Raw genomic sequence first — 19,679 nt, forward strand, 5'->3', positions numbered from 1 at the left:
GGGCTTGCAGGAGGGATGCATATGCACTCATCTGGGTATGAGACCACACGTGTATGTCTCTGAATGGGAAAAGTAATAATACCCCAATCTCGGTTCTGCCACAGTAAGATCCTTGTTAGGGGTAACCAAGTCAGCCTGTTGATTTTGCAGTAGAAGGTGTGAAAATAAGCAACACACCAGTGGACTGAGTTACCCAATCCACTAATTTTATATATGGTGCACGTAGAGGACACGGGAGATGAAAGGATGAATGTAACTTCTGGCACCATTGCATGCAGGTCAAGCTTACCTTCAAGACCCCAAGAGTTTCACCTTTTTAACATTCTTGGTTAATTAGCAAATTAATAGTTAATTAATCCAATTTAATGGTTGGACTTGATCTTAAAGGTCTTTTCCAACCTAGTTGATTCTATGATGATAAATTAGGAAACTGTTCTGGAAATCTAAGGCAAGAAAGTGCAAAACTTAATGATTTAGATAGCAGCTTTAATGCTTGGGTGAAATATTACATCTCATGAAACAGAGGTCCCTTTTGCTGCATCTGTGCTGGCACACCATACACTAGTGCTGTGTGACAGGGTCCCGAGGGCACCCACTGCCCTGGCCACCCCCCGGGGCTCACCTCACCCTTCCCATGGCCCAGGACCCCATCTCAGCCCCCCAGGGCTGTCAGGCACTGCTATATGCTGCCAAACTGCATTAATGAGCTCCCTCCCCAGATGTGGAGTGGGGTTTAGCCAGCATGTGATAGCAGTGTGGATACTTGGCCTCTAACCACATCGATCCCAGCAGCCTTGTTCAGGGTCCCTCGTCGGTGGCTGAGCACTCCCAGCTCTACCAAATGCCAGGCAGGCCTGCTGACCTGGGAGGTGATGGACAGTGTTCAGCTAGACTCCTTCAGACTTTTAAAATACATCCTTTTTTACTGATCTCGCTGCAAAACTCAGGTGTACTTCCCCTAGCAACAGTGCTGCTTGAAGAAATGAAGGCACCATGCATGCCTTCCTCCCTCCAGGCTCACCCTGATGGGAGCGCTGCATCCTGGTGGCAGCGCACGTGCTGGACCCATGGCTCCTGCCTTGATGCACCCTTCCTGGCGGTACATGGATCTCAGATCCCACTCAGAAGCTGAGAGCTGTGAGTGTTCTGTATGCAGCCACAAGGAAGAGCATTAAAAGAAAGTTGCACAGGATTCGGGCCTGGGTTCTTCCTGTTAAACGTTAAATAAAATCACCTCCAGAGGCTACCTTCATTGAGGAAAATTCCAGCATGGAGCAAGCTGAACCCTGAAACTCTGTGAATGGGCTAGATAAAGAGAAATCTAGGTGAGGGAGATACAGCAGAAAACAAGTAAGTGGCCTTGTCTGTGGTCCCAATTGGGACCTTGCTGGGAGTGGACTGGTACCAAATTTAGACAGCTGTGGTTTTACACTGAGGGCAGGTTTAGACTGGACATTAGGAAGAAGTTCTTTACTGTGAGGGTGCTGAGGCGCTAGCACAGGGTGCCCAGAGAAGCTGTGGCTGCCCCATTCCTGGCAGTGTTCAAGGCCAGGTTGGACACAGGGGCTTGGAGCAACCTGGCCTAGTGGAAGGTGTCCCTGCCCGTGGCGGGGGGTTGGAACTGGATGGTCCCGAAGCTCCCTTCCAGCCCAAACGGCTCCGAGTCTGCATGAAGCGGGCACGGCGCAGGAAAGCCCTGGCGGGACCTGCGGCAGCCCGGTGTATGCCCGGTGTGTGCCCGGTGCCCTCGCTCCCCGCCCCGCAGCGGGAGGCTGTGGTCGGGGGCCCGACCGCCGCAGCGGGGCCTGCCGGAGCCGGCGGAACCCGCGCGCAGGGGAACGGTTCCCCGTGCCGCGTGTTGCCGGCCGGCGGCGGCGGGCGCGGGGCGGTGGCGGCGGCCGCCTCCTTCCTGCTGCCGGCGCGGGGGCGGCGGCGCTGGCGCGGCGGGGCCGGGGCATCGAGGGCCCGGGCGCCTCCTCCCGCTCCTCAGCTCCGCTCCCCATGGCCGGGAACTTCTGGCAGAGCTCGCACTAGTGGGTGCCGCGGCCGCGGGGTGCGGGCGGGGGGGGGCTGCCGGGGCCGCCGCCGCGCTTTGTCCATTCATTGCCGGGCCGGGGGCGCGGGGCAGGGCGCCGCCGGAGGCCCGGCGAGGGCGAGGGGAGCGGCCCGGCGCTGGGCCGCGGGTCCCGGCGGCGGTGGGGCCTGCTCGGCGCGGAGCCCTGCCGGGAGCCCGGCTACCGTGGCCTCGCTTCGCCGCGGCTTCAAAGTGTCCGGGCTCTCCGGGAGGGGAGTCGCGTCCCGGGGCCGTGCCCGGGTCTCGGGCGGCCCAGTGTGGGCAGCCGCGGTCCCTGTGGTGGGATATATTTAGGGTCGGCGGCGGGGCAGCCACAGCCGGGCTGCGTTAACGCACCTCGTGGTGAGCGCGTCGAGGTTTAAATGGGTGCCCGTGAAGTGCTAAATATAACGTAAAGCTTGCTGGTGAGTGGCAGTGTGTAAGGTCTGTAAAGCCAGTTTAGTTTGCTGTAGGTAAAGGCTAATCCTGGTCCCTGCTGGTTAGTGCTTTTTCAGTGTCTGACTTTGAAAACCTGTAGTGAACGCTGGCTTGAGAGGGTTGTATGTGGCTTAGTTAAAGGTCACTAGCCCGTCAGACCTGAGCCTCGATCTGTAGTCTGTTTATACAGTAGACAGTATAATCTTGACAAAGAGTTGCTGACATTATTTTACCTTCCTTTAGTTTACAATGGATTTTGGATAAACAAGATCTATTGAAGGAACGCCAGAAAGACTTGAAATTTCTGACTGAAGAAGAATATTGGAAGCTGCAGATATTTTTTACTAATGGTAAAACTGTTTTATTTTTATTTCTGCTGCAAAATTTGTTCAGTGTCTGACACGTCTAAATGCAAGTTTGAATTGCTTAGAGAATGTAATGTTTTCATTGTGATACTACACACGCTTTCACAGCCTGTTTTAACAAAGAACCTGAATATCAATAACATTGTCATTTGTTCGTAGTATTAACACAATTCAGGAGAACCTACAGGCAAGCTAGCTGCATATATAATGTTATAACATGTCACGGGACAAATCGCATTTGTACATTTAGTACCTCTTATTTTCAAGAGGTCCTTAACCAAAAAGGAGAAGCAAGGAGAAGCTGCTAAGCTAGTATAATAAGGGCTTAATGTAAACAGTAATACTCAGATCGGGCTTTTGGTGGGCCATTAAGCTGTGGTAAGTATTTTGTCTGATCTGTGCAGTCCTGTTGAACAGCAACGCTTGGAAACTTGTTACTAGTGCTCAGTTATGTTCTTTGAAACCTGCACCACAGCCTGTGTCTTGCCTTGTGACTCATTCCCTAGCACTGGGTGGCTCTCAAGTTGTCTACAAGTTTCCAGGAGCTGCTGGCAGGCAGCCTGTTCTCTCACAGTGTTTGGGGCTTGCCTGTGAAGTTATCTAAGACTTACTTAGTCCTGCAAAGCATTTAACCATATGAACCGTCGCACTAGAGCATTTCAGATTACGCAGGCACTTAAACTCTTTTCTGTGCAATTGTTCGGCATTAAAAAAAACCCCAAACAAACTACTCCCTAAGCAAGGATATTGCAAAGGAGCAATTTGTTTGCAGATAGCTCTTTAAATATTTTTTCACAGCAGTCTTAAAGTAGAGAATGCTATCTGGCTGGACTTGAGCCAGAGAAGTTAAGTGGCTTTCCCAAAGCTGCTGAAAGATATTATGTCAGTGCTGGAATGATATCTGTGAAAGATACTTACCCCAGCTTCTCTCTTAGCATAGCTATTTTTGTAATAATTGTGTATGCTGCGAATCTGATTGCTGTGGATACATCTGTGTTATCACTTATACAGCACCAGGAAATCAAGCAATGATTTACCTATTTGATCAATTCCTGAAATTCCTTGAGTTTAAAACAAAGTGTCATAGCTTCATAATGCAAAAAAGAGAAAACGGGGTACTGATACTTTTAAAACTGTATTTCTATGCTAATTTTCACTAGTTTTAATTTGAATTACAACATAGGCTTAAAAATGTTTCATTTCAGTATTTTTCTTGAGTAAACATAGGTTTATAAGGTAGAAAAGTTGGTTTCAGTTTGTGGTTCTCAGGCTTCTTTTTCTTGGCACTCCTTGCCTCCCCTGAAGGTGCAGCGTGCGACCTGTGGCAGCTGGAGAACAGCTCTGCCAGCATCTCCTGTGTGCATGTGTGAACACAGCCTACCACGGAGGAGAGTGGTGCTGGGCTTTCAACCCTTCGGTAGCAAAGTGAGCCACTGTCACAGGGAGGATGGACAGGGGCTGCTGTGTACTCGGGCAGAGCTTGCCATCTTCATGCCCTTGGTATGTGTTGTATTATCAACACCTGCCTCTGAATAGGACCCTGCTTTGGGTTCATAGAGCCTCCCCCTCTTCTCTCCCACCTCTTGCGTTAACCTGAGTAGGGATATGAGTCTTGGGCATGGCTTGTCACATTCATTGTGTGTCTGCCCAAGACATGGTTGTTCCCTAAAGCAACCAAAAAATTTCCTGGAGAGAGGCAGTTTCCTGCTGCCTTCTCTTTGGAAAACAAGTGCAATAGATCACCAACTGATTGTGTGGCCATGCACGACTATTCAGAATGTTAATACTCTAAAGAAGGAAAACTGTCATCTTCTAAAATAGTTCAAAAAGGGAAACTGACGTTGATTTCTCTCTTTGGACCACCAAGTCTTAATAGAGTTTTTGGTTGAAAAGCACATTAATTGATTCCCTGTTCTGGTTTAGGGCAGAAACTGTAATGTTTGTGTTACAGGCTACTCAAGATATTCAGATTTTAAATAATTTTTATTAACACCCCCCCCAAACCACTTATATTGTAAACAGAAGGGAATAAATAATCCAGTAGTTTCATTTAAAATAATTTAAAAATTAACTACAAGTACTGGACCTTTTCTCAGCATATACAAGCTTCCATTTCATTAAGTCTCTCTAGGCTCTTGTCCATTTTTTTTCCCTAAACCACACTTGATTTTTCTCTGACAGCAGATGGCCTAACCGTTCCTGAAAATCCCATGGGAGTAAGAAACATATTTGGAGAATTCTGTTTAGCTGAATATTTGATTTTTTCCTGATGCCCTAGTAGCAGGACAGCTTTGTAGCCCCATGGTCAAATGAAAGAGAAAAATCCTTTCAAACCTCCCAAGGTATGCAGATAAATATTTTAATATTTGTAGAGACACTGCATACTACGCTTAGCCTCCGTTCTGGCAGTATTGCTTGTCTTACTGTCACTGGCAAGCTAGTCTCAATTTGGTGGTGTTCTATTTAGGAAAGGAATGATCTGACGTGGACAAGGACTTAATGTTGCTTCGGGTAATCGTAGTGGGTGTCAAATTAGTTACCTTTTCCTGTAGGGGGAAAAAAAAGTTGCCAATCATCCGTGCTGTTCAGGGTGGTTTTCTGCTTTATTTCCTACTTCCGCCCTTCTCTAGCCAACAACGCCCTTGATATTTGCATGTTTTAAAATGCTGTGATGCTCATTAGAAGTGAGAGTAGGGTGCACCCTGACTGTTCCCAAGGGGTATGGGATAAGAGCATAGGGAAAAAAAATCTAGACTGGGGTGCTTAAGTAGTGACTGAGAATTCAGTGATGACTGATAACAGAATTGTTTGCTTTTCCTGTTAGTGGTCACTATCTTGATATTGTGGTATATATTCTAAATGTATGCTTCAGTGTATTTTAAATTGTTGGTTTGGACATTTCTGGTGAGGGAGGGAAAAAGAAGAGGGAGTCTTAACATAGCCAAGCCTTGCTCAGAATAATGGCTGCAAAGAAGTATGGGAAAAATAACAAGTAATAACCTTATGTTTCACTGTGCCATTCTCTATATCCAACCACTGCTCTTAATCCCAGCTTGATGCATCTAATTTGATTGGCACCTTTACTTTGCCTGGGAGGCCAAACAAGAGCTACCTGCACAGATGACACCAGGGTTGTTTCTCGGCCAACTGGCAGAGGACCACCGTGATGGAGCAGCTGACTGCATCCTCTGGTCTCCCACCCCCTCTCCTTGGACTAAATATGTCATTTTTTTAACACCTGCTGCCTCTGCCAAATTTAATGACCATGTTTGTGTTGGCAGCTTTAGTTGTTTGAAAAAAAAAAAAAAAACCCGGAACCCAAAACATCATTTTGCATGGCACTGAAAAGCCGTAGACTTATATTTTAAGTGTTTGATTTTGTTTTGCTCTAAAATGGAATACTCAAGCTTTACCCCTCTGAGATTTGCGTTGTCATCTTCTTAAAGATTGTACTCACTTTGTACACAATGAAGTTACTTTTCCCTTTTCAAAGGTGTCCACAAGCTTCAGGATGCAGTGCTGCTGCTTCTCCTGCAGGTCTGTAGGTTTACAGGAACGCATTATCTCACCAGAACTACGTATCTGAACTGAGGGAGAAGACTGCTGCTGCTCCTTAGAATCCCCAGCACTAGTCGTGTTTTGAGATCCTGTGCTATTTGGTGTCAAATTATTGTGAAAACTCAACTCAAGCTTCTGTTCATTTTTTTTTTTTTTAAGTTATCCAGGCTTTAGGTGAACATCTTAAATTAAGACAACAAGTTATTGCCACTGCTACAGTCTACTTCAAGAGATTCTATGCCAGGTAGGACTGTTTACTATGATGGTACGAGAATAAAACATTTGCTAGGCACATTTTGGTAGCCCTTTTAAAATGCAGTTCTGTATTAAAACCAGTGCCATTTTTGTTTTCTGGATGGTATAAAACTTTTATGCTAATGAAGTTAACTTAAGCTTTGCTTTTTCAAAAGGAAGTGTGGTGCTCTTAATAGATTAATCGTTCTACGTGTATGAAACAACATATTATAATTTTGTTATAACATTTCAGATATTCCCTAAAAAGTATAGATCCAGTATTAATGGCTCCTACGTGTGTGTTTTTGGCATCCAAAGTAGAGGTATGAAGTATTACAATTTTTTAATGTAAAATTATGTGATGTATGAGAGAGAGAAAACGTTTAGAACTTGTAAATTTTTTGTCATTCTTCATGCTTTGGGGTTTGAAACCTTCTCTTTTTTTTTTTGTATAGATTTCTATAGCATTTGAGAAAAGGAGATGGAGAAAGCCTTCAAACATGTTATTTAGTATTTGATCTTTCAATTTTGTCTGAACTACTAACCCTGAAGGACCTCTGAAAATTGGAAGGAGTATTTTAAATGGCTGTTTCACTGTGATACAGTGTTTACATATTTACATACTCAAATATCTCAAATTGTGCAGTGTCTCCTCTCTGGTGTGTTTTTCCTTATTTATGTTTACTCAAACTTTAAAACCTAATTTGAAATTTTTTCCTAATTACCCTTTTCCCTTTCATATAGTGAGGAATTATCAGAGTTTACCACACTTTCATTACTTGAATTAAAAGTATATTGTAGCTCATACGTCATCTTTGAGAAATTACTGTAAGGAACTGACCCATTAGGGTTGAGAAGGCTCCACGCCTCCACCATTAGAAGTCCACTTTGAATGTGGCCAAGAGTTAGCATCACCTGGGCACTGCTCTTAATCCTCTGTAATGCAGGAAGTTTTTCAGCTGTTTGAGAAGTGTCTACGTAATGGAATAAAAAAATCACAGTGGCCAGTTTGTGATATGTCAATGCAAATGAATTTTACAGGAGGAACTCAAATACCTAGTCACGGTAGAAGCAGTCCTGCTAAACCAGTGTCTGCATGTGGTGCTGTTGTCTGTACAAATGCTGTGATACCTTTCAGTGTTTGGAAGAGAAAGACAGAGTATTGGAGAGAGTATTTAAAGCTTTCATGAAAGTACAGACATAGAGTGTATACATATAGATGTACCTTATATTTTAGAACAAATACTAGAAGTCTGTGCAGCCTTCCCTATGCTAAAGTTTCTGCAACTCTAGAGGGCAACTTTCGCAGTAATGATTCACTTCTCTGGAATGTATCAGTATCATTACTGTACCAGTAATTATACACTTCTCCGGAAGAACACCATATCAGAAAATTTTCAGCTTGCTGACTGTCTCAGCAGAGCAGCTAAGGCTTAATGGAAACATAATAAAAAAGGTAGTTAAAGATAGGTTTCTAAAGGTAGTTTTCTCTCCCAAGTGGGTTAAGGAAAAGCAGCATACTTTCTTGAAGCCCTCTTGTCTATTTTATATGTAGAGTGTTAGCAAACTGAGCTTTTGTGGCTTTAGTACCTTTCATAAATGTTTACTATTCCTCACAACTCAAACAACAAAGTAACTAATTGATGAAAAAACTCTCTACCTAAGAGTTTACCCTCTTCACTTTAAAAAAAAAAAGAAAGAAAAAGGGGTGTGTGGGGGGAAAGAAATACTGCGTAAAAGAAGCCCAGTTTAGTAAGAAGCTGTTATTTTAATTTGATAACAGTGCGAGTATATGGTATTTCAGGTGGTTCACATCGTTTATCATTCTTTTTCTTCAGGAATTTGGTGTTGTTTCAAATACAAGGTTGATTTCTGCTGCTACTTCTGTATGTAAGTATCAGTGATTTACATTACTCTGTGGTTAGGTACCTCTATAGGGAGATCTGACATTTTCTTTGTGGGTTTTTTATGTTTGCTTGCTGTTAAAAGGTGGCTTTTTATCATGTCATGGCGGGGCTTGTGTCTTGACTTCTAGAAGCCAGTTAAAGCCATTTAGAATAAATAACTTCTGTTTCTAAATACAGAAGCAGACGGGTCTTTTCTGTATTAGTTTTGGTTGATTCTGGTTGGAACTTATGCCAAGCATAAATAAAACCAAAGTAATAAAATGAAACTATTGAGGTTTATAAACAGTCTTAAGTAGTAAATTGAATTCTGAACTACTCAAAAGATAGAATTGGAAACTTAGGGCTTTATTTGTCTGCTTTATAAAATATATGGCTTCATGGAAGTACCTGTTTTCAGAATTATTGGAAGGCTGTATACCTCCTTGGGGTTTTTTTTTTTTTTTTTTAATCCTTTCCCCTCCTTTCTCCCCCATCATAAAATTAGTCTTTGCACATGATACTTATTTATGAAAGTACATTTTATAACTAATGTATTGTTCACAAATAAATGCAATAAAATCATACTGTAGTTACTTAATTCTCTATCTTCCCCACTCACCTTATATTTCCCAGTTTCTGTAACTTGCATCTTATCCATCAAGGTCTTAAAGTGATGGCTTCCTTAACTGAATGTTATAATTTGACCCAGAAGGTCCAGCTGCTCTCAATAGACAATTCCTGGCTGTGCTCTTCAAAATGTAGGTCAGTGCTTTTGAAATCCCTCTTAGCCGTTGAGGGGACAGGTGACTGGCTGTATCTGTAGCCTCCACATGCAGTAAGTATATCAGTCCATGGGGCTGGCCATATGACAGTTCCACCACCAGGGACTGAAACACATCTTCAGTGCCAGCATAACCAAGACCAGTACTGGATTTAGCAATAAGATTTGCTGGGTTTTTACATCATTAGCATCTCAAAGCACAGATCTATGTGGCAGTTTTGATGCATCAGTGAGAAAGTTAGATGGATTTTGGTAAATATGCAATAGCTGATTTTACTTGGGACATCTGCTCTTGAGCTGTGCTGTTTCTGAAAATCCCAGGTATCAGAATCCTGTAGAAGATTCCCCCCACAGTTATTCTAGCTCTGCCTACTCTGAAATACTCTTCATTTCATGGAAGTGGGGACCATGATGTCGTTTAAAATCTTGCATGTTGGAGGATCAAGCCCGTGTAAAAAACATCACGTGAAAATCTCGTTTGGATTTGGTGTTGGAACTGAGATCCTGAAGGGATCACCAGATTTGGAGTGACATCAGTAGGTAGATAGTTCTGTGAATGATATCTCATGGAAAGTTAGGTGCCCATAAGCTAGTTGGTGGTGGTTAACCAGAAGATTTAACAGTGCCCAAAGCAGCAGACAAGTGTCTGGCTGAGTACCTGTGCAAATCTAGGTTTCAGGTGTGTTGCTTTTTCCTTTTCAGGATCTTTAATCTTATAAATTAACTTTTCTCCTTCAAATAAAAACTTTTATACTGCAAGTAGTTGTGCTGCCAAACGGATTTGAAGGGCTATATACAGATGAATTAACAGAAAGGGAAAGAAGTAAAAGTATTAATTACATAATTTTTAACATACTGATTTCTCTTTACCATAGTGAAAACTAGGTTTTCGTATGCCTTTCCGAAGGAGTTTCCTTATAGGATGAACCATGTAAGTATTTTGTTCAAAATACAGTTTGATCAAATAAATTAAAAGACAAATAATTGTAGCAGGAAATCCTATCTTTTAAATTCTAAGAAAGAAATATTTTCATACTCGTGTCAGGTTGCTCATAATGAGTTTTGGATAAATTTTTGGCAAAGTTGCCTTTAAAAGTAATAAATCTTATATAACCTCCTTTCCTTAAATTCTTGACAGGAATGCTATAATATATGTATTACTGAAATAGTAATGTAGTATGATGATAAGAGAGATTTTTTTAGCTCTTTTTTGAATGTTCTTGTTTACAAATACATTGCTGCAGGGAAAGTAAATAGCCCTTGCACCTGGGATGCTTCCAAGCTTGCACAGCGGAGCAGTTGGCTTACAGAAAGCAGTTTTGGTTTTGCCTGTAAAATGTAATGGCTTTGAAAAATATTTTTATTTATTATTTAAGATTCAGGTTTATCAGGGGGTTTCAAGGCATTCTTGGCCACAATGCTAAGAATTTTTGTTGTTTTTCTTGAAACCAGTTTTGACCTGTGCTGGAATATTTTCAATGTTAAACCAGATCTAATTATTTTTTGATCAACTGTGACAAATACTACTTTTTTGTTGATTGGCTTTTCACCAAATGATATATCAACAATATAAAATATCTACGACTTTGCAGTAAAAGTACACTGCTATTTTACAGATAAAGGCAAATGGAAATATATTTCGGAGTATCGCTTTCCTATAGCCAAAGCAATCCACTCTTTTCCGTGGTGTCACTAATACTTCACTATCTATGGAAAATAAGAGCTGATTTAATTACTACAATTGGACAGAATATTTCTTATGAAATTAAATCTGAAAATACTTTAGAAGGCCATTTGGCATGTTAGTGGTCTATTGAAGAGGCTTTAATTCTACAAAAGGATTTCTCTGTTGCTGTTAATTGTTAATACACTGGGAATAATTGCTGCTGCCAAGTGTTGGAACAAATCAGACAAGTACTGCCAATGAGGTAGTCTCTCCTAGTAAAGTTGATCCAAAATGTTTAAATGCATTGTTATTATGACGAGTTAAGTTACAATGGTGGTAAGGCAATTGCTAATAGTAGTTTGATTTTTGTTTCGTTTTGTAGTTTTAGATGAAATGCATTTAGGACTGTTGGAAATGTGTATTGAGATTCTTGTGCAATCACGATGTTAAACTGGATGGTGGTTTATTCTTTCTGCTGTCTGAAACTTGCTGCTGTTTAACTGTGATTTTCTTTGCAGATACTAGAATGTGAATTCTATCTCTTAGAATTAATGGTAAGTGGGGGTTTTCTGGTGGCTTGCCTTTTTTTTTTTTTTTTTACTGTTGCCTCAGTTTACTTTTTTCTGATGAAGAATATTTTGAATTTTGTGCTATGAAATATGCATTATGCTGTATTCCTTCCCCCCCCCACTTTTACACTTCCCCCCCCCCATAGAACTATGCCCATGCAGGTCTGGCATTAACACTTTCAGCAAAGTACCATAATTACTGTGCTGTCATCTAGGCTGAGTGAGGGCATTCTCACTTCCTTGTGTTGAAGCTGGACTTAACAGAAAGAGGGCACATTGTAGGAGCAGTGGGGCCAGGAGGAGCGTCTGTGGCTCTGCATCCTCTAGTGGTTAGAGCACTGTTGGGAAGGGTAAAATAAAAGTTCTGTTTCCAGAACTGTTTCTGTTTTTAAAAGAAAGGTAATTGTGTGTAAGTCCTGATGCAAAGACTAGGATGTCAGTGTCCTTATTTCCCCAGATGAATAGCCTGTCAAGAGCATAAAGAACTGTATTCTTTCTGTGCCTTTTTCTTTTTGCCTGGAAGAACCTGGAGCAATGTTTTCTGCATTTTGTAGGGCAGCTGAAAGGATGCAGCCCAGGCTTCTTAGGGGGCTTAGGTAAAGTGGTGCTCAGTTTCTGCCTATAGGCACCGAGCTTGCTCTACTAGAGTAGTTCTGCTCAAGTGCAAGTGCAGAGAAGAGGAGAGAGAAGCCAGGGAGGAGTCTGGCGAGTTAGGCAGCAACCAGGAAAGGATATGTTTTGGGAACAGGACACAGAGGAAGCTGTATCAAAAGTTTTTGTTTGTGCCTAGAGTTGTTATAACCCCTTTTTAGATAACCTGTTCAGATTTAGTCCTAGATACCTCTGCTATACGTGGCAGTAACTCTTGAGTTTTGTATACATGAATTTTATACAACTAACTGTGTTTACAAGAAGCAAGATTTTGGGAATTAACTTATTTTTTTCCAGTATGCTATGTAATATATAGTATGTGTAATAACTGTCTCACTTCAGTGTTCAGCACATGTAACTTAACGTGGCTTTGCCGTGTAGTATTCCTTCAGTATATAGTTGGCTGCTTTCTGCAAGAGGGTTACTCTTTCTTGTTTACACCATCCTGGGCCTGAAAAGAGGGGATTTGAGAGCAGTGGATTTTTTTCTTTTCTTTCTTTCTTTCCAAACCAGTGTCAATTATTTTGGCATGCTTTCCATGTATGGTATTTAGTGACAGACTGTTTTCTGGCAGTGTTTTGTATATCCGAGTGGGAATTACGGGTTTGTAAGCAAATGAGGTTTCAGTGTGCTGCAGATGTGGCTTTCTCTGTCTCTTCGGGGAAAGACGTTGACAGACTGGCAACCATGCTATGTAATGGTATTCTAGAGAGAGCTCTGCCCTCATTAGAGCAGGGTTAGGTGTCAGAATGCTACTTAAAAAAAAAAAAATCAGTAATTGACTTGTAAACCAAATGGTTTTAACATGAACTGACAACACGTTCTGCATTGTAACCTAACTTTCATCCCGTTGACATTTTTCCTAGGACTGCTGTTTGATAGTATATCATCCTTATAGACCTTTGCTCCAATATGTGCAAGATATGGGCCAAGAAGACATGCTGCTACCTCTCGCATGGTAATGAAGACAATGATTAACAATAGTGCCTCCTTTCAGCAAGAAAGCAAGTGTTTTAAAAGTTACGTTTCAAAGGTGGTTAAGCAAAAGCAGGCTTAGCTGTATTTGAATGTGAATGGTGCCCTAGTTAACCTGACTTAGCTTATTCTGTCTTTAGCCCTGAAGTTATTTTACTTCACTGTGGTCTAATATTTATTTTTAGACTAGATCTAATAGCACAGTTTTTTACACTACTGAATGGTGACTATGAGTAATCTTTTTGTATCAGTGTTGGCTTTCTGTTGTATCTTGTCATAGAAGGTAGAAGCAGTATATAGGGGTTTACAGCTGTGTTAGCAGAACTCTCATTCTTGAACTATTTCTCAAATACAGAAAGACAGTGAAAATACTACCTTTGCTCTTATTTATTTGTGAAACATGGATAATTATTTTATGGTGTATGTCAGTGTCCTCTGCAGGAGGACATTTATGGCACTATAATAGTGCTTCCGAATAAACTTCTGCTGTGACTACAAGGAAAAAAGTGAAAGGCTTTAGAGATTTTTACAAGGGAAGAGATCTGTTCCCTTGCTGTTTTGCCCTGCAGCCTCACGGCTTCTACCATCTGAGGAACTGGCAAAATATGTATAAACTGGCAGCAGCTTTTGAAATCATAAGTCTAACGGTGAATAGGACAATACTTAAAAGTTCTTTCTTGCGCAGGAGGATAGTGAATGACACATATAGAACTGATCTTTGTCTGCTGTACCCTCCTTTCATGATAGCTCTAGGTAAGTAACAGACATAATGTCTCTTGTCATGTTCAAATTGATGTATTCCATGTGCTGTTTATAAAACATAGAATGCTTCTAACCATAAAAAGAGTGGATCTTTGTTCAATATCTGTGTCACCTGATCTTTGCAGCTTGCCTACACGTGGCCTGTGTTGTCCAGCAGAAGGATGCAAGGCAATGGTTTGCTGAGCTGTCTGTTGATATGGAAAAGGTAATTCCTGCCACCTGTTATGGACTGACCAGAAGTGGTAGTCATGGTTATAAAACTACTGTCTTACATGTCTGCGGTACTGATTTGAACTTCATTCAGTGATCATATGTTAGGTGCTGTTGAAATTAGGTAGATGTCTTAGGGAAGGAGACAATGTCAGGTCATTTGGTTATCACCCTTTCTTTGAAAGTCCGAACAGAACCATTGTAAGATTGTGTTACCATTTTCAGATGGAAATATAAACCAAATATCCTTTGCATTTTTTTCCAGAAAAAGAATTCCCTATGTTTTTAATCATCCAAGATTGCCAGCATGAGTTTGACTTTCAAATTCTAGTGCATGTGATTTTCTGATTCACCTTTCAGCATCATGCCTACATGCTGTTCTCATTTTCTCCCTATAAATGTGCGTACTATAGCAGAATGTAAAACATTCCTAACGCTTTCAGGATGACCAGGACAATGACTTCAGTCAATGTTAAACAGGGGGACACCAAGATCATTCAGTTGAGTTCCCTGCTATTGCAAATTCTGTGTCAAATAATCCCCTTCTTAAATTTATCAGGTTCCAAGGCGCAGTTGTTCTCATACCAGTAATGTTCTTCATCTTCACTAGTTCCTTTCAGTTTTTAGGTTGACTCCTTTAATCTTTGTTTAGCTCCAGCAAGCAAGCTGGAGCTTGCTTAGTACTCGTGCTCCTTATCATGCTGTTTCACTTGGCACGTAATTTTCAGTCTTCCTTTTTTGAAAGTGTCTGGAATTAAACAGCATATTATGGATGAAACACACCATTGCCCTCTGTGCCCTCAGTACTGCCCTTTAGCCCACTGATAGTATCCTGGCATTGTATTTTTATTCCAGGATTTGTCTTTAAATTTAAGCACAGTGTAGAAGCTGAGCTGCACCAAGACCTCTCTCTGAATTATGCTGTCATGCATGTAAAAGCAGGGTGACAATAAACTGGCAGCAGAGGAGAACCAACCTACATTTGACAGATAAGGTTACCATAAGCTTGGTATTGAACATGTTTGAATGTTTACATGTCTTGGTTCTCATGCCAGTGATACAATATAAGCTTGATTTTTTTTACATTAACACCATGGACCTTTTAGCCAACTATGACTTTTGTTTCAAGGATATATAATCAAAGTCTGTGTATTAAAAAGAAGAAAGAAGTCGACTTTATTAAATTAGAGAATGATTCATCAAACTATGAATCAAACATTGCCCACCTTTTATATAGAATATTGCATTAGAAATTTAATAGGAAATAAAAGTAGTTGAGGTTCAGTAACAGCAAATGTCCAAACTGGTAGCGAATGCTTATGGTTCCAGAAGTGGAATAAGAAATTTCAACTAATCTTATTATACGTATATAAGAGTAAAATAACCAGAAGAGAGAATATTCTGAGAATAAGAAGTATTTAGACACTCCTCGACTCTCTATTTCTTGGAAGGAGAGAATTCAGACTAATGTTTTGTGGTTTTGGGCTTTTTGCTTTTCCTACACTGTCCCTCTGATGTGCGTAGAACATTTCTAGCCATCAGTTACTGTATTGGTAATCCATTGTCGTCTAGCTGCGGTCATGCTGCCAGGTGTCTGCGTTTTCCCTGTAGCACAGTTGTAAACTGTGGCAGTAGCTGCAAATACATAAATAAAAAGCTGTTTAGCTTGCAGGGGAGAAGTGGTATATACAGTTGAATGGGAGGGAAAGTATTGTGTTCAGGCTTCTTTTCAAAAGTAAATCAAAAACTAATTATAGAAATGGTTGATTGCGAGCCCAGATTAAATATGAGACAGCTCTGTTTGTAATATGAAAATTGTGCTGCTTAATTTCAGTTCAGGGCATATTTAATTAATTGCACACTTAAACTGACTATGACAAAGATAAAATCATTATTGTGTCTGACCTTAGGATCTCTTTTCTTTCTAATCAGATTTTAGAAATAATCAGGGTTATTCTGAAGCTGTATGAGCAGTGGAAGAACTTTGATGAGAGGAAAGAGATGGCTACTATTCTTAGTAAAATGCCTAAACCAAAACCACCTCCAAACAGGTACTGTACTTCCTTAATATGCCTTTCACATGGAAAACCAGGAATATTCAGAATGAATTGATATTTAATTTGAGGTATAGCTTATGTTTTTATGGTGCAGACCTTTCTATCACAAACAGCCAGTCTGATTGTTCAGGAACTAGTGAGAAGCAGAATACATTGTTTTACAGAGAGCATTAACGTGATTAGATTGTGATCAATACAGCTTAGCAAATGTAAGGAACCACAGTGCGAGGCTCCATGCTGGGCCAGATCCGTTGGAACTGGGCCTGCTCGATGTCGTATTTAATTACTGTGATTAAATATCACTGCTTAAATATCTGCACATGCAGATTCCTGTGCACATGCTCATGTAATGTGAACTTCGACATGCTGACTTCAGAAGTGGATTCAGCAGGCAGCTGCATGGGGATATATTGAAATTATTATTCCAATAAATACACTGAAGTTATTTATGCATGCGGAGAATAACCTTTGCATTTTTAATGAAACTGAGTAGAATATCTTAACCTATTTGTGTATATGTTGGAAGTATTTTCCTTCAAAAGGTTTTTACTACTTTCAAAATATTGTATTTTTAATAATTAAAAAAAAGGGACAAAAATGTAATATGATGCTGCTTTTTGAAGACATGTTTTTGTTTTTTTCTTCCAAACAGTGAAGGAGAACAGGGTCCAAATGGTAGCCAGAACTCTAGTTATAGCCAATCTTAAGACATTCCAAAGAATTTCTTTATGGACCACTTTGACTCAAGACACCCTGGGATCTTTCCTGTGTTCATGAAATGGACAGAAGGTTTTATTAACATCTTTGACAAAGAACTTGAAGAATAAATAGCTTGTTTGTGTCAAGCGTTTGGAAAGCTTTTTCTCTAAAACTGCATCATTTTCTCTGACGCTGGAGCAGATGTACTAAGATTTTTCAGTGTAAGGAATCAAACATTAAACCAAGCTGCAAAAGATTAACACCATCCACTCAAAACAAGTAGTTTGTTATTGGGTTGGTTTGTTTTGAGGAAATTGTAACTTGCCATTGAACTATTTTTAAAGCGACAGTAACCTGAAGCCTAAGTGTAACTGTATTAATGACTTGTGTTGTCTTCATTTTGTTTGTGACTGAAGGAAGATAGTGCACTGTATGTTAAATTTATTCATTACCTTGAGTTCTGTTGATTTTTTAAAAGATAAATATGGATTCTGTAACAAGTAACACAGCAATTCTTCAGAAACAAAGACTGCACAGAATATTGTTACAGTTTTAATCAAAGCTGCAGGAAAGAAATTCAGTTCCTTTTTTTTTTGGATTAGAAAAAAGCTGTTTACTCAGTAGATGTACTTGGAGGATGTTTTTGCCATGAAGCATAGTAGCCCAGCTGACCAGAGAAGTGCAATATGTATAGCAATTCTGCAGTTTTCTTAAACATGTCAAGTGTTACAAATTAAAAACCCCAACATACTATGATTTCTTTTCTTTGCAAGTAAGTGTTCTGTATAGTACAATTGGAATAGTTCATAATCAAGTACCAATCTGGATATGATTACCATTTTTTATGGTGGATTTTGTTTTTGTACAAGAGATACACAGTGTTAGTCTGCCTTCACTGTTAGTGTGAATTTGTGTGGTTCATTAGAGTTTATTTAAGAGGTTCAAGCTTTCAGTGAGCTTCATACTGGCTAATTTTAATTGTGATGTTAGGAGCAACTTTTTAGAATAACTGAAATGGGATTCCTTGGTTAACTATGTGCTGGAGAAAATGAGATTCCTTCAAACAGAAGTCTGTATCCTGTGTTCCTTACTCAGGCAGATATCCCACTGAAGTCAGGAATTGGCCTTAATCAGATTTCTTGATTTTTTTTTAAGATAACTTTGTTTCTAATTAAGTTCTGTACAACTTAATTTTGAGTGATAATACCAAAAGTATCAAAACTGAATGATAAAGTGCAGTCACATTGTTCTCCTTTTTAATTTTTTTTTTTTTTCCCTGAAACAACACATGTCACTGGTCTGAAATACTGGAGGGAAATTCTTGAAAGCCCTTGCTCTGTGATGCATCTTAGTTCCAAAAACTGTCCCCTTAAAAAAAAGCTTAACAGTTTTTGTGAGTAACTGTCTGTCTTTGTAATTGGCTGGTCATTCAGCCCAATACAACTGAAGTGTGTTGTATGTAGCCCCTTCGGCTACTAGCATTTATTTCTGTTCAGGTCATTTTAAAAGGTAAAGCATTAGGCAAACAAGCCCAAACATCTTGGTCTTTGCTACTTTTGTTGTCATTTGATCCATACCTTTTATAGACACTTGATTGATGAAATGGAATTTGGCTATTTGCCTCTGTTTCTTGAAGTCTAAAATGTGCTATTTGTAATGTGGACTTGGGGAGTAGAAATAAATCAATGCAACTTGACCGCTGTGTGTAGTTCTTTAACAGGAACCTTTCTTTAGGTAAACATCAGTCTTCTCACAGATACCATGTAATCTGCTAAGAGAGCTAATGGTTTGAAATTAAGAGATTTCACACCATTAATTAAGAATTCTGTCTGGAGTGACTACAAGTCATCTTGCTGCTCAGGAACCTTTGCAGACTTTACTTCACACCTTAATTACCTGTGCGACCTAAACCTCAGAGCTAAAAGTTCAGGCACTTCTTGATGGTAAATAGAAGTATTTTCTCTACTGGGGAGGTGAGGATAGTTTTACCAGCTCTGATTCCAGTGTAAACAGTGAAAGGCAATGAAGTGCCGTCAAAAGAACTGGATACAGTGATGATAGTTATAAGAAGAAATACGTACATTGGAACAACAGGAAATGGAACATGATGTGAATTCAGTAGCTTTGCTACCAACCAGACAGTGAGGTGTATCATTAAAAGAGAGGTAGCTGAAAGTCTTCAAAGATACATGGTTACAGGTTACAGTGGAGTCTCAAAGCAAACGCAGGCCATCTATGCCAAAGACCCGAGGAAAAATCTAAATGGAAGCAAACTGAGCTTAATCAGATAAGTTACTTAACTCAAAAAGTATCATTTGAAAAGCAAGTTATATCCATGTAAGGAAGATACATACGAAGACACAAAGGATCATCAACTTTGACAAGATACAAATAATTTGAGAAGCATTTTGCAAAAGCTACCAAGATTAATAAAGCTAGATCTACCAGGACTAATAAAAATGATGAAAATAAGAGATATACAGTGGCTTTCCTATTAAAAAACCCACAACTCTTCAGCTCAGAAGAGATAGCTGAGGTCTAGAAAAATATTAAGTGGTGTGAAGACTGATAAGGTGACAACTGTTCATCACTTCTGACAGAAGAAGCGGGAGCATGCGATGAAAACAATACATGGCAAGTTGAGAAGCAACAAAGGGATAGACTTCTCACAATTCATAGTTAATCCCAGTGCCACCTGCTGTGACTGCTAGGAGGTTGTGTTGATAATTTACTAATACCCAAATAGGCCAGGACATGCAAAAAGCCTGAAGGCAG

The 19,679-nt window shown here is 40.2% G+C and overlaps 1 protein-coding gene across 6 annotated transcripts; it reads left to right on the forward strand.

Moving 5' to 3' along the window:
• Nucleotides 1–1,876: 1,876 nt before the first annotated feature.
• Nucleotides 1,877–18,600, forward strand: CCNC (cyclin C). 6 transcript variants are annotated; one of them, XM_030489876.1, is made up of 13 exons: nucleotides 1,911–2,033; nucleotides 2,735–2,841; nucleotides 4,162–4,356; nucleotides 6,350–6,658; nucleotides 6,902–6,971; nucleotides 8,487–8,538; nucleotides 10,191–10,246; nucleotides 11,500–11,535; nucleotides 13,068–13,159; nucleotides 13,862–13,929; nucleotides 14,064–14,143; nucleotides 16,081–16,199; nucleotides 16,858–18,600. In XM_030489876.1, the coding sequence occupies exons 5-13, from the start codon at nucleotides 6,933–6,935 to the stop codon at nucleotides 16,910–16,912; spliced, it is 597 nt and encodes a 198-aa protein (XP_030345736.1). In that variant the 5' UTR covers nucleotides 1,911–2,033; nucleotides 2,735–2,841; nucleotides 4,162–4,356; nucleotides 6,350–6,658; nucleotides 6,902–6,932; the 3' UTR covers nucleotides 16,913–18,600. The 6 variants fall into 6 exon arrangements, with proteins under 6 accessions (XP_030345734.1, XP_030345736.1, XP_030345738.1 ...); XM_030489878.1 differs by having other exon boundaries at nucleotides 6,574–6,658; XM_030489874.1 differs by lacking the exon at nucleotides 4,162–4,356 and having other exon boundaries at nucleotides 1,877–2,033; nucleotides 6,574–6,658.
• Nucleotides 18,601–19,679: the final 1,079 nt, after the last annotated feature.

This window comes from Strigops habroptila, chromosome 6 (assembly GCF_004027225.2).
Source record: "Strigops habroptila isolate Jane chromosome 6, bStrHab1.2.pri, whole genome shotgun sequence".
NCBI classification, from domain to species: domain Eukaryota; kingdom Metazoa; phylum Chordata; class Aves; order Psittaciformes; family Psittacidae; genus Strigops; species Strigops habroptila.